At 35.1% G+C, this 12855-nt stretch overlaps 2 protein-coding genes across 3 annotated transcripts; one reads left to right on the forward strand and one right to left on the reverse strand.

The window, feature by feature from the left end:
• The first annotated feature begins 160 nt into the window (after positions 1 to 160).
• Positions 161 to 3716, forward strand: LOC116776972 (PR domain zinc finger protein 5-like). 2 transcript variants are annotated; one of them, XM_032670295.2, is made up of 6 exons: positions 161 to 215; positions 324 to 415; positions 610 to 742; positions 1163 to 1243; positions 1658 to 1774; positions 2498 to 3716. In XM_032670295.2, the coding sequence occupies exons 2-6, from the start codon at positions 389 to 391 to the stop codon at positions 3679 to 3681; spliced, it is 1542 nt and encodes a 513-aa protein (XP_032526186.1). In that variant the 5' UTR covers positions 161 to 215; positions 324 to 388; the 3' UTR covers positions 3682 to 3716. The 2 variants fall into 2 exon arrangements, with proteins under 2 accessions (XP_032526186.1, XP_032526185.1); XM_032670294.2 differs by lacking the exon at positions 161 to 215 and having other exon boundaries at positions 222 to 415.
• Positions 3717 to 7646: 3930 nt separating this feature from the next.
• LOC116776973 (zinc finger and SCAN domain-containing protein 12-like) lies at positions 7647 to 12734 on the reverse strand. Its single transcript, XM_061529129.1, has 5 exons — positions 12532 to 12734; positions 11465 to 11606; positions 10899 to 10970; positions 10154 to 10300; positions 7647 to 9916 (listed from the first exon to the last, which is right to left on the reverse strand). Exons 1-5 carry the CDS (start codon positions 12658 to 12660, stop codon positions 8721 to 8723), a joined length of 1686 nt encoding a protein of 561 aa, XP_061385113.1. The 5' UTR covers positions 12661 to 12734; the 3' UTR covers positions 7647 to 8720.
• Positions 12735 to 12855: the final 121 nt, after the last annotated feature.

Below are 12855 nucleotides of genomic sequence, written 5' to 3' on the forward strand. Positions count from 1 at the left end.
TCTAATATAATTAAAATATATATTTCTTTGATAAAAAATATTTTTTGGTTTTATATTGTGCTATTTTTAAAAAACTCTATTCATACTGTATATGAACAAAGAGTTAAGTAATTATCATTACTCACATTACATAGACTGCGACTAATAAAAAAATAAACGTCAATCCTGACTCCTGAAATTATTTTGCTAGATCTATAATGGCCTGTATATTTATGGTACATATTATTTCAATTAGAATTTAGATACTTCGATTAAGTCTTGTTTTTTATAATAAATATCTAATATTATGGAATTTGCTGGTCTCTGTCGCTGTTGCCTTTCAGAAGGTGCTAATAAAGATGTAATTACTCCGTACACTTGGTTAGATAAACAAGAAATTTACAGAAATATGCTACAGGAATGTTTTAATATCACAGTGAGTTATTAATATCTTCACACCAGTTTTAGTTTTCGTTTTATATGTATAGGAAATATAAAAAATTGTTATAACATACATGTAATTGAACATATTAAATCCTAGTCAATGACTGAGATTTGAATGCCTTTAAGAATTCAAATGTAAGAATCGTATAAAGATGATCTAAAACGTCGAAATATTCTGTATTGCAGCTAAGCACAAACACGATATGTACTCTAATTTGTGATATATGTGTAAAGAGTCTTCGGGATGCTCACCATTTCAGACAAAAGGTTTTATGTTCAGAGGAACAGTTATTGAAAAGGATAACTGAAATTGAAACAGGTAAGTAGATCGATTTGGATAAAAAAAAAATCATAATATGGGTTTGATGTGACCTTTGAATTTAAATATTTTAGTCTGGGAATAAATATTTATCTGTGTCCCAAATTCTCTTATCTCTTATCTTTGACAATTTCAAAATTAATGAATTAATTTTAAATATTGTAACATAAAAGCACTAACTTAGTTATAATGAAGTTAATTTTTTACTTTACACATATATTCTATAATGTAAATGGATTTTTTTTCTGATTACATATTTCTTATTCACACTAAAGTCCAATTTAAAAAGATTCCCATTAAAACTTCATTTGACGAAAAAGGTTTTATGTGAAATTTTTAACTTTAACCTATTCTTGTATCAATGATTTTTTTAATAAACAATATCTATTTGATTTTTTATTCAAATGCCAATGTTGTCAGATAAAAAACTGCCGTTGGTCAAATCTGAGCCGGGAGACACTGATGACAATGACTCCGACAACTACTTCCTCGCCAGCACCAGTGGGTATATATTATTATTTTTGCTGTTGGCTTTCCTGATTTGGATTTTTCGGATAATATATACATATGTATATATATATATATTTGCATGTACTTCTGTAGTACAATAATGTGTTTATTAGCAATTATGACACAGTATTACTTTAGATTGACAGAAAATTTAACTTCATAAATGTATAAATTCAGATTCTTGAAGAAAAATGCAAAAAAATATATATTTTTAATTTAGGTATAATTACCGAGCTTACCGAGCATGACTTGTAGCTTAACTTGTAGTTTCAAATCCTCTAAGTTATACATCTGTAGAAACTTTACTTCTGTATATAAAATTGTTCATAATTATAACGGTCCCGCTTACCTTTTCCTATTAATCTGATAGTGATATCAGAGTAATTGAGTAATTTTTTTTTTCAGTTAAAAATGAATCGCCAGCACCCATCCAGAAGATTGTGAGAAAAGTTAACATAAAGAGTAAGAAGAAGGAGCGTATAGAGAAGAAGTTTAAGAATCTGGTCAACAAATTGGCTATAAGTAAGTAATGATTCTTCTGATTGATAGCTGAAGTAATGTCTCGTATTTCATTGTGGTCGATGCGAGATGAAACTGAAAAGAGGTTTGATATCATCAAATATAAATAACAGGCAAAATGTTTGTGAAATAGCTGTCTCATTTTTAAGCAATAGAATTTTTCGGGTTGAATTTTCACTGTCTATTATGGTTCATGAGTCTGGTGACGGATGGATTCTCCGGAGCCTTAAGAATAGGGTCAGGGGTTATAGTTTTGATGTGGTAATATAAAACATTCACTTACTATATAATATGCGAAATAGAATTCCTATAGACATCAAGCAAATATAAATCTAGCAGATTTTGTTTTCTATACCTGTATAAGGATATTGTTTACAAAAAATTTTTTTTTTTTTCTCAAAAATCTGTTTGGGAATCACCAATTAAAACTTCGCGTAATATAAAGCAATAAGTGAATTTGGTTTGTCCGTTTGTAGCATTTATATAAACAGGTTTTACCTAGTACAGTGGTAAGGATATATTTTTTTAGAATGTTCGTCTATCTGTCTGTCCGTATCTTTGTTTGTTCAGTCTTATCTCTTAAACGGTTGAACTGATTTTAATGGGACTTTCGCCGGTAGATAGCTCATGTAATGAGCAGTAACATGGGATATTTATACGTTAGAATTATCATTTATTGTTATCAATATAGTTAATTGAATTGAAACGTTTTATTCGCCATTACAGATAGCTGTGAGAAAAAAAAAATGAAAAAAGACATTAAAGTTATGAAGGGCAGGAAGTTGACCATCAAGAAGGATATAGAGATTAACGTGACATTTACCAATACGAGACTGACACAGGATAAGCAGAAACACAGAGAGAACTTGCTCACAATATTGAAATATTCAAACGCAACACCCTTCAAGGACAAGTCTCTGCTCGGCTTCATCTGTGGATACTGTAACGCATCATACCCCGATCCAACGGACTTGAAGAATCACACGGATTTGGATCATATCAAGGAGCGTCTGGACTTCAAGTCCTCGTTCGACATGACAGAGTACAACGTGAAGCTGGACGTGGTCAATTTGATGTGCACGTTGTGCGGCGAGAGAATGGAGAATCTGTACAAGCTAAGAGATCATTTGATCAAGACCCACAACAAAGTCTTCCACAGAGACATAAAAGACCACCTGCTGCAGTTCAAGCTAAAGAAGGGCGATGTTTTCGACTGTGCGCTGTGCCCCTCGACGTACGAGACTTTCAAGATGTTGAAGCAGCACATGAACAAGCATTACTGCAACTACAGCTGCAGCAAATGCGAGAACTCGTTCGCAACCAAACGCTCGTTGAACACCCACCAGACTACACACGAGGAGGGTAGTTTCAAATGCGACCATTGTGACAAAATATTCTCGACTAAAACAAAGAAGCAGTATCACGAGAAGACCAAGCATTTGGGTGCTAGGAATATAAGTAACTGTCCCTACTGTGATGTGCCGTTCAGGAGTTACTATCAGAGAAACCAACACCTGGTGAAAGTTCACAACTCTGAGGCCCAATACAAATGCAACGTGTGCAGCAAGGGTTACATACTGAAATCACTCCTGATGTGTCACATAAAGAAGAATCACTTGATGGAGAGGAACTGCCAATGCACGGAGTGCGGCTACAAGTTCTTCAGCAAGAAAGCCCTCAAGGCGCACATGATAAAACACAGCGGTGAGAGGAAATTTATATGCGAGGTGTGCCACAAGTCGTATGCAAGGAAGTACACGCTGAGAGAGCATATGCGGATCCACAATGATGATAGGCGGTTCAAATGTGATATTTGTGGTACGGCCTTCATACAGAAATGCAGTCTGAAGTCACACCTACTGTCCCATCACGGCATTAGTTTAGCTGCTAGCGATATACCTATATCATGAGCCTTATACGTCCAAATAAAACTATTTTATTGACATTTGACATTTTTATTGGCACACCATAGTGATGGATCTGGTAAAGCCATAAACTCTAGTATTTGAGTTGTAATTACTTTGTAGATTTTCCGCTTTCAAGTGTTTACTGAATTTCGATATATAATGATGGATCCGTGATCGAACGGGATCCCGACTAGACAGGGAAGAAAAAGGCGCATGCGCATGCAATATATGAAAATAGTTAGGTTATTAAAAGACAAAAAAAAATATACACTTTGATGTCATTTCGGTCAATGAATGAACGGAGAATATAAACAATGGGACTATGTACAAAGAGGAAGGATTTCAAGTCAATGGAGATAGGAAGGTAGGGCTTATAGAGAAGACGGTGGAGGGCAACTGAAAAGTTTTGTCAATCAGCCTGCGCCCAAAAAGAGAGCGGTATTTTATATGTAGCTTAGTTAGTTGAACATGGATGCACGCATGCCCTAGCCTTACCCTGCAGGACGTGCTGAGTAACATTATCGAACGCCTCTTGCTAGTTTCGAGTTTTCTGATGGACTCTCGGCAGTGGAGGACCAGCGGCAGTACTCTTACTGGCTGATTAGTCGGCCTCCATGACGAGATAGGCAAGCGGTGTCACTAACGGTGTGCCTCTCACCGAAAGTAGCGAGGGCGGTGACGACAGGGCGGGTGGGGAGCTGCAATGACGTCGGCCCCGGTGTTGATGTTAGTGACGGTAGGTACACAAGACATTGTAGAGGGCGCTGTCTGTGATGTGTCGGTGGTTTCCTTCGCACTTGTTTCAGACGTTCCTGTCGTTGTCGTTTCCCCAGATGAGGAATGTTGGACCGATTTCCTTCCGGATCCGCATACCAAAGAAGTTACTTCATATTCTTCGGTAACGGAGAGCTGGACGACAACTAATATCCAGCTCGAAGGATCGTTTAATGTACAGGTGGCTTATCAAAACGAGGCTGGTTCAGTTTTCAAAGATTCCTTTATTTCTCTTGAGACGTTTCTTCTAGTAGAGCCGCTAGCAGAATGTGCCGATATGGCTAGCCGTTCCGTTATTTATACCAGATGTTTCGCGCGTTGCACTTGCTACGTGTCGCCTTCGACCAATCAGAGCGCTCGATTGATTTGTCTCGTAGTTGAGCTTAACATCACTTGGTGAACTTTATTTTATTTTTTGTACGTAGTTACACCGTGACACAGGAAAATTTTATCTCTATACATATATGCGCTGGTGTCTTACAAAATACATGTTTGTTTTTCAATGTCATATATAAAGTAAACCTATTTCATATTCGTTTAATATAAAAGTTGTGGTGGCCTAGAGGTTAAAGGCCCGCCTCTCACACGTGAGGGCGCGGGTTCGAAACCTGGCAAATACCGATGTGATCTTTACCAAGTCTGTATGTACTCTCTAAGATTATTCAGACACCACTGACGGACGGCGAAGGGAAACATCGTGAGGAAACCTGGACTTATAATTTCAAATTATAAGATTGAAATCGCCAACCCGTGATTAATGCTCTAACCTTCCCCATGTGAGAAGAGGCCTTTGCTCGGCAGTGGGCTCCGATAGGCTGATGATGATGATGATTTAATATTATATATTTGGTACGTTTAAACCTAGTCTTTGTATTACTTGATCTATACACTTCACTTATATATGTCATCCTATTTATTTAACATATCACCTAGCTATAATTAGTCCCCTGCAGTTGTTGTAAGCTTTTGCTGAGCTGTTCCCGTACTTCCATGGCACTACTGGCTTCCTGAACGTATACATAGTTGTTAGGATAGGAGATTTGATTATTTACAAATGTTCACGCAATCGAATTGCACAGAAAAAAAGGGAAATGAGACACAGAGCATTAATAATGACCAAGTGACTGTGTAGTGTTCTGCTATGCACATTGAAACGCTATATTTAAAATATGTAGCACGTGGTTATGGTGCAAGTGAGCAGTGACCAGTGGGTGGTGACCAGTGACCAAACTTAATCGGAGGGAGTGTACTAAATGAAGGCTCAGAATCTCTACTCACGTGAATCAGAAATGGTGCTACGACCTATCAGAATAACGTTTTTCTGACTTCATAATTGAATGGACTATGAAGCCACAAAAACTAATACAGCCGGCTGTTTGAGCGAAGGTATTTTTCTTTGGCGAATGGGAAGATTTGAAATCTGCTTTTTGTCGTTACTTGGAAGGTGCTGTCGTTCCCGTTTCAACAGGGATAGAATGACAAGAAAATCGTGATTGGGAATATAAACTACACCAGGGTCGGTCAGCTCGCCATGTTTATAACCAAATACTGGGTTGTAAGACTACACATATATACTCACAAAATACTAAATATATAACAGAAATTAAACAACAAGACAGATAACGAAGACTAAAAGATTAAAGCAAAATTGCATTAGACACTTGTTCCATCACCTCTTCGTTTCCGTCAGGGAATATCATAAGATTTTTTTACGGATACTTGACATTTATTAGTAATCATTCCCTACGACACTGGCAGAATATATTGTGCGCGTCTTCGCACGGCTGAAGGCCACATTTAAAATAACGACCCACTTTAATTAGACAATTACTCGTGTAAAAGTCAATGGGTGTATGTTTAAATTTGAAAACTGGAATGTTAAAATACAACCTCTTTTAAAAGGTGTCCCTAAATAAATCGTTACAGATAAAATAATCTTAACTACATTAACTTTTTTTTATAGCATCGCAATTTAAATAGATTTCCATTTTTAATAAATATAACATTTTATATTAACGTGAGACATATGAAATTTATATTTTTCTATAAATACGTTTAAAAAGTTAAATAACACACTTTTTTACAGAATATGTCAAATTTTTTACATAAACGTCACCTTGTAATGAATTACCAAGATAATGTAAATTATACACACATGTATATATAAGGTCATAAAGAGTATATATATATATATATATATATATTTATGTGTCACTGGAGTGTAATTATTAATTAATAATCTGTTTAAATTAATTCTTATCTCAGTTTCCAAATAAGTATAAATATATATATATATATTTTTTCTCTGACATTTAACGTTATACAACTTCAGAGCAGCTACCGTCGCAGATAACTTTAAATTAACGAGTGTTTCAGAACACCGAATTTGTTCATGTTATAGAATCGTAACAATTAAGCTATTTTGTACAAAGTATGAATATTTTTTTATATTCTACAACAAGCTTGGGTTGGTAAGACGACAAAGTAACCGTGTACTTGCCTGGTAGTATGCTGCCGTTATGATGTCTTTTTTAGATATTGTGACACATGTTGGTATGACGTCATGATCCCGGCATCTCTGGAGGAAATTCAAGGATGGTAATAATTTAGCTTCCTTCGTCTTGAGGTACTCCAACCAGCGTGTTTTGTTGGCCACTTCCAGCCCGTACTGGTTCACGAATGAGATCTAAGACTTTCGCGACTATTCATTTAAATTAAATTTATATTTTTCGGATTGCTACACTCATTTTATTATTTAAAAAACCGTGATTTTAACAAACGATGTTCTCTGTTGCTGCAAAGTAACAGAAACTTCGGGAGTGTGTAGTTTTTAAAATAATAAAATACGCGTAGTAATCCGAAATACATTAATTTCATTTAAGCTCGGGTTAGCTTTATACCCCGGTAGAATATCTAAGCTAGATTTTTACTCCGGTTTTGCTCATATTTAAAAACAACATAGCTCTTCTATTTTGGGTAAATAGATACAAAATGTAGTCTGTAATCAATTTAAAATTATAACTACCACGTACTTAATTATGTGATCAAAAACAAACTATTATTATCACACACACTATCATTTTTGTAACTACTCATGCCACTTAACCCCATCACAGCATTTCAATCATCACTTTGAAAGATTTCGTTAACGTAAATCCATTCGAGGGTAGTCCGAAAATAACACAACATAAATATTAAAAAAAAAAAACATTTAATGTTCAAATCTATGTACAAAAGAAAATCTATAGCTTTATTTATGTACAGAACGAAAGAAAAAAAATCTTCATTATAACTTATAACTCGATATTTTTATGAAAATCACTTGCTACAGCGCCATCTCGTGACAGTCGTCATACAACAAACATTTATTGCACTATAAATAATTAATATATGATACATCCATAACATATTCCGTATAAAAATCCATGTTTTAAAATTTAAACTGAAAAATATAAATCGTAATCATAGAAAAGGGAGTTTGGATGTCTGTTGTAAACAAAATAGTTTTTATATTTAATGAGGAGCGCAGAAAGGAAAGGTGAAAGATTTTATGAGAGAAGATTGATGAGACAAATGCGCTTGCAGGTTCGCTTGACACGCTACATACGATTCGATTCTCGTCTTTCGTTAAGTATTAGTTACTTAATAAATAAAAAACTGTTTACGCTCAGTATGTAGTGAGAATGCCAACTTGTGTTAAGCATACAGTGTCCTTTGTGAGGGTTTTACGTCTTTCGATCGGGAACCACAGCATATTTGCATCACCGAATAGTGACTAAGGTTCAAACTTTCAGTTTAAAGTTAAAATAAACCTATACTAAGGTTAATTGTGATAACAGAGGGTTTATGGTATGTAGTTTATAGTTATTTTACCTTGAAGTGGTTGTGTATAAAAATGTTATCATGGAATACACTTACATGTAATACATAACAGAGTAAGTGTATTGTTTAAAAGTGTCTCTTACACTTTTGTAACTCAAAGCCACAAAAACTTCAAGATCACTTTAAATATACTTCAAATGTGATGTTAACAATGTCACACTTGCTGTTACATTGAACGAAAACTTTGTGTACAAAAAAAATTACTCGGCTGTGTACAAAATACAGGCGGAATTCAAACTTGAAATGTTAAATAAGAACAAGTAAGTACTTGTTGACTTTACTTAAGTAAGTCTACGTTTTATGAACACGACTTGCCAGCCAGAAACAACTTCCTCAACTGTACAAAGACTTGTACATAGTAAAAACTCAACCGTGTACAAAAGAGACTATGGGCTCAGCTTACTCGAGTTCTCGAACTCTGATAGAGTAAGTCCATGGTTTGAAAGCATGTGGCTTTTCAAACTACACTTCTGTACGAACGCCAGGCCGCATACGCCACATTTGAAACGCCTGTCGTTATTATGTATCCGCATATGTTCCCTTAAAGTCTTCTTCCTCGCATATGCTTTATGGCAAACAGTGCATTTGAACACTCTCTCCCCGTTATGCTTTATCATATGCTCGTCCAGGCTCTGTTTTATGAAGAACCCCTGGCCGCACTCGCTGCATATGTGATTCCTCTCCATCAGGTGAACTTTTTTGATGTGTGACGTCAGTTTGGATTTGAGTATGAAGGATTTGTCGCATATATTACACTTGTATGTGGCGGCGGCTATGTTGTGCTCGTTGAACATGTGCCGGTTCCTTTGGTAGTAGCTGGTGAACGACTGGTCGCAGTGCGGGCAGTTCGTCGTGTATCTGGCGTTCGTGTTGTGCGTGTACTTCTCGTGGCACATTTTCCTAACATGAGTACCGAAGACCTTGTCGCAGTAACTGCACTTGAACGTGCCTATCTCGTGGGTGCGCTGGTGGTTTTTTAACCTGTGCTTATTTATGAAGCCCATGTCGCAGATGTCGCAGATGTAGTTGCGGTAGTGGCCGTTCATGTGTTGGAGGAGCATCTTGAAGGTCTCGAACGTGGAATTGCATAGCGCGCAGTCCAACAGATCGCTGTCTGACAGTTTGAATTCCAATATATAGTCGTAGACGTCCGGATAGAATTTTATATCGTGCTCAATAGTGAGGTGCTTCTTAAGATTAGTTATAGTATCGACTCCGGCACCACAGACGGTACACTTCAGGTCAGATATGTCCATTTTTATGGACAGATTGCTTTTGTCCAGACGCTTGTTGTAGTTTAAATCGTCAGATTTGTGTATTTTTTTGGTATGTGATCTCAGATCGTCGGGATTCTGGTACGTCTCTTTGCAATACGCGCAAACTATACCAGCTAGTGTCTTATTCGAGAATGGGGTACAATTGGAGTATTTTAGTATTTTTTCAACGTTTTGACAATGTTTTTTGTTCTCGCTAACCATGCATATGTCAGATGTGACCGAATCGTTCAGCTGTTCTATTTGCGACAGCGCACGTAATGACAGTTTTAGGGGTGATTTAATTTTAATTGTTTTACTTTTGCGATCTGAAATTAAGGAGAAAAAATCGAATCGAATCACGTCAAATCAAAATTTTACACAGTTCATGGGCATAAGATTGCGTTATTTAGGTTTATAAGCAATCGAGAGCGTTATAAAACCTCATTATAACTGATCATGTAGTATAAAACGATTCAAAAAAGCACAAGAACTTTCGCGAATACTATTTTGGCATTTTGATAGTCTCTAAAGCGAAGGAACTATACAACATTTCCCCCACTCACCTCTACTTTCATCGATCGTCAGTCTCTTTTTGTTGTTCTTTTTCTTACAGGTCTTCCTCTTCATTGTGACATCATCTAAACCCAACATCTCAGCGATCTTTTCGTCTTCTTTGAGATCCTCGAAATCTGACACCTCTTCTTTCAATTCTGAAATGATACCCTCCAAAGTTAAAACAATTTTTATATCACATTGAAATATTCAATATCTAATAAAATATACATTAGTAAAAAAAAATATTCAATTTATATTCCACGCTCCAATTCCTTGACCAAGGAAGCTAACCGCGCGACAGCTGATAATTGGTATGCGATATCTAGCATATAGCATATACGAACCCTGCTCGTCTAAACATTTTCAACTCTGATGACATCTAAGACTTTCGCTAGCTTTATTTATTTAAATGAAACTAATATATATTCTATTTTGCTTCTATATATATATATATATATAGAAGCAGACGAGGTGTGAAGGTGTGCCCGTGATCGCGATTGCTGCAAAGTAACCGAAACGTCGGGATTATGTAGTTTTTAATTAATAAAATCCGCGTAGTAAATCCGAATAATACTAGTTTTATTTAAACGAATACTCGCGAAAATCTTAGATCTCATTATTAATCAGAATCGTTAAAGGATTTGTAATGTTAGTAACAATAATTCGACCGTTAACATTTTTAGCTTGAAGTATGTCGAATGAGATTCTTGAAGCGAGGGTAGTTCTAAATTACTTTTATATATTTTTACTCACCTAGAAAATATATGCCATTTTCATTTTCCTCCATATCCGAGTATTCCATTTTAATCTTTGGGACGTCTTCATCTTTAAATAAAATATATTTTCATACAGAACGTATCGGAATTAAATCAGAAATATTAGTATAAAGGCGCCAGTGACGTCATGAGTAGATTCCTAGCGAGGCAGGTAGCAGTTAGTCGCAGGCTCATATTGTCCTATTCTTTTAATATTAAATAGGAGTCTATGTACATATTCAATTAATTTTAATATAAACATACAGATGCACACTATTGAGACGGTCCAAAAAGACCTGATAAATAATGTAAACAAACCTAAATCTATACCAAGGTAAGAGAACTATGAAACTATGAACATATATACATATATAACAAAATTACAATCATATTAATTTTTATCTGTCTGCCAGTTCTAGCTTATATTTAAAACTGAACCGATTTTGATGAGGCTCATATCTGGAATAATGAGCAAAATTGAGATATTATATTAGTCTTCATACATCGACACTCTATTTTCCGCCAAGCCATATATGACCAGCTGTTAACGGAACATTATCTCACCTTTGACAGCATCGTCTAGCATCTTCATCTGCAGCTCGGCCTGACACCTCATGACCTGCTGCTTGAAGTCGCAAGCATCCCGAAGCCGTGATATACAAACCTCGCATATCCCATTATCGGACTCGCAAGTCTCTAACATGAGCTGGAATACAAATTACATACAAAAATAACTTTTACACTTAAATCTTGAGTTACAATGAATAAAATCTATTTATAGATGTCGCTTCATTTCAAAAAATTTACGATACAAGTTAATAAAATTATATATATTACGTAATATAAGGGAACGTTTAATTTAATTTTCATACTAGTTACAAATAAAAATTGGTATGAACGTCTGTTGCTATGTTCCATGACAACATCTGAACCTATTAAACATTTTGTCTTAAACAGTTATATGTTTGTAATAAAACTTTATATTTAATTAATGTTATATACAATTAAAAATATATATATATATATATAGATATATATTAGTTAATTTGTTTAGTTTTATGTAAATTACACTATAGAGTTATATGTATATGAAAAGTATTGTAAATTAAAAAGTTATGTGATGTGTATATAGTTTTCTATATTAGTTAGCTAACTTTTGTATTTGTAATGTGTACCTTATGGTGTGAGTGTATGCCATTTTTGATGTATTTCTTTACAGGCGATCATGTTTGACAAAATAGTTGGAAAATTTTAAGTTTGCTTTTCCAATTAAGGCAATTCCAATCAAGAACCAAAAATATATCGGGGAATACTTCGACCTAAATGTGACTTCATGATCTGATTTAATTCCCATAATTCAGTTAGGGTGGTTCTATACCTGTGTTTTCATCCGTGTAAAAACGTGAATAATGCGCGATAATGACACAGATTACAAAAAAAAAATAAAAAAAAAGTCACACAGTAAAATTAATAAAATCAAAATAAATGTTAATCACTACATACTAAATGCAGTCCTAGTGTAATAGACACTGATATTGTAGTTGATTATGTTGAAGCGAAGATTTAAGATCATACGTCCAATTCTATGTCCGTTTAATAAAAACAATGAAGCAATCAATTATAATATTTACATGTATCTCAAAACATTCCTTGAGCATATCCCCGTAAACTTCTGTCTTGCCGAGGCATGTGTATAGTGATTTTAGGTCCTTGTCCGGCGGCCGCGCCAGGCAGCACCGGCACGATGAGCTTCCGTTCATAGGTAAGTATTAATTTGTAAATAATAAATGTAGAAAAGTCTGAGAAAATACAGCCCGTCAGATTTATTTTTTTATTGTGACATTGACAGGCGTTCAACAAAGTATTGCCAGGTGGTGTTCATAGCCACTTTCTTGTGTACCATTAAAATATATCTGTTCTGTATATTAAATAAAATTTATATTTACGATATATTA

The sequence above is a fragment of the Danaus plexippus genome (assembly GCF_018135715.1).
Source record: "Danaus plexippus chromosome 29 unlocalized genomic scaffold, MEX_DaPlex mxdp_37, whole genome shotgun sequence".
NCBI classification, from domain to species: domain Eukaryota; kingdom Metazoa; phylum Arthropoda; class Insecta; order Lepidoptera; family Nymphalidae; genus Danaus; species Danaus plexippus.

Coding starts and splice junctions, on each gene's coding strand:
- LOC116776973 (XM_061529129.1), bottom strand. CDS start 12,660: ATGAACGGAAGCTCATCGTGCCGGTGCTGCCTGGCGCGGCCGCCGGAC. Junction 11,607..12,531: donor AGGAATGTTTTGAGATACAT/GTAAATATTATA, acceptor TTTGTATTCCAG/CTCATGTTAGAGACTTGCGA. Junction 9,917..10,153: donor GACGATCGATGAAAGTAGAG/GTGAGTGGGGGA, acceptor CCTTAATTTCAG/ATCGCAAAAGTAAAACAATT.
- LOC116776972 (XM_032670294.2), top strand. CDS start 287: ATGGAATTTGCTGGTCTCTGTCGCTGTTGCCTTTCAGAAGGTGCTAAT. Junction 416..609: donor AGGAATGTTTTAATATCACA/GTGAGTTATTAA, acceptor TCTGTATTGCAG/CTAAGCACAAACACGATATG. Junction 743..1,162: donor GATAACTGAAATTGAAACAG/GTAAGTAGATCG, acceptor CAATGTTGTCAG/ATAAAAAACTGCCGTTGGTC.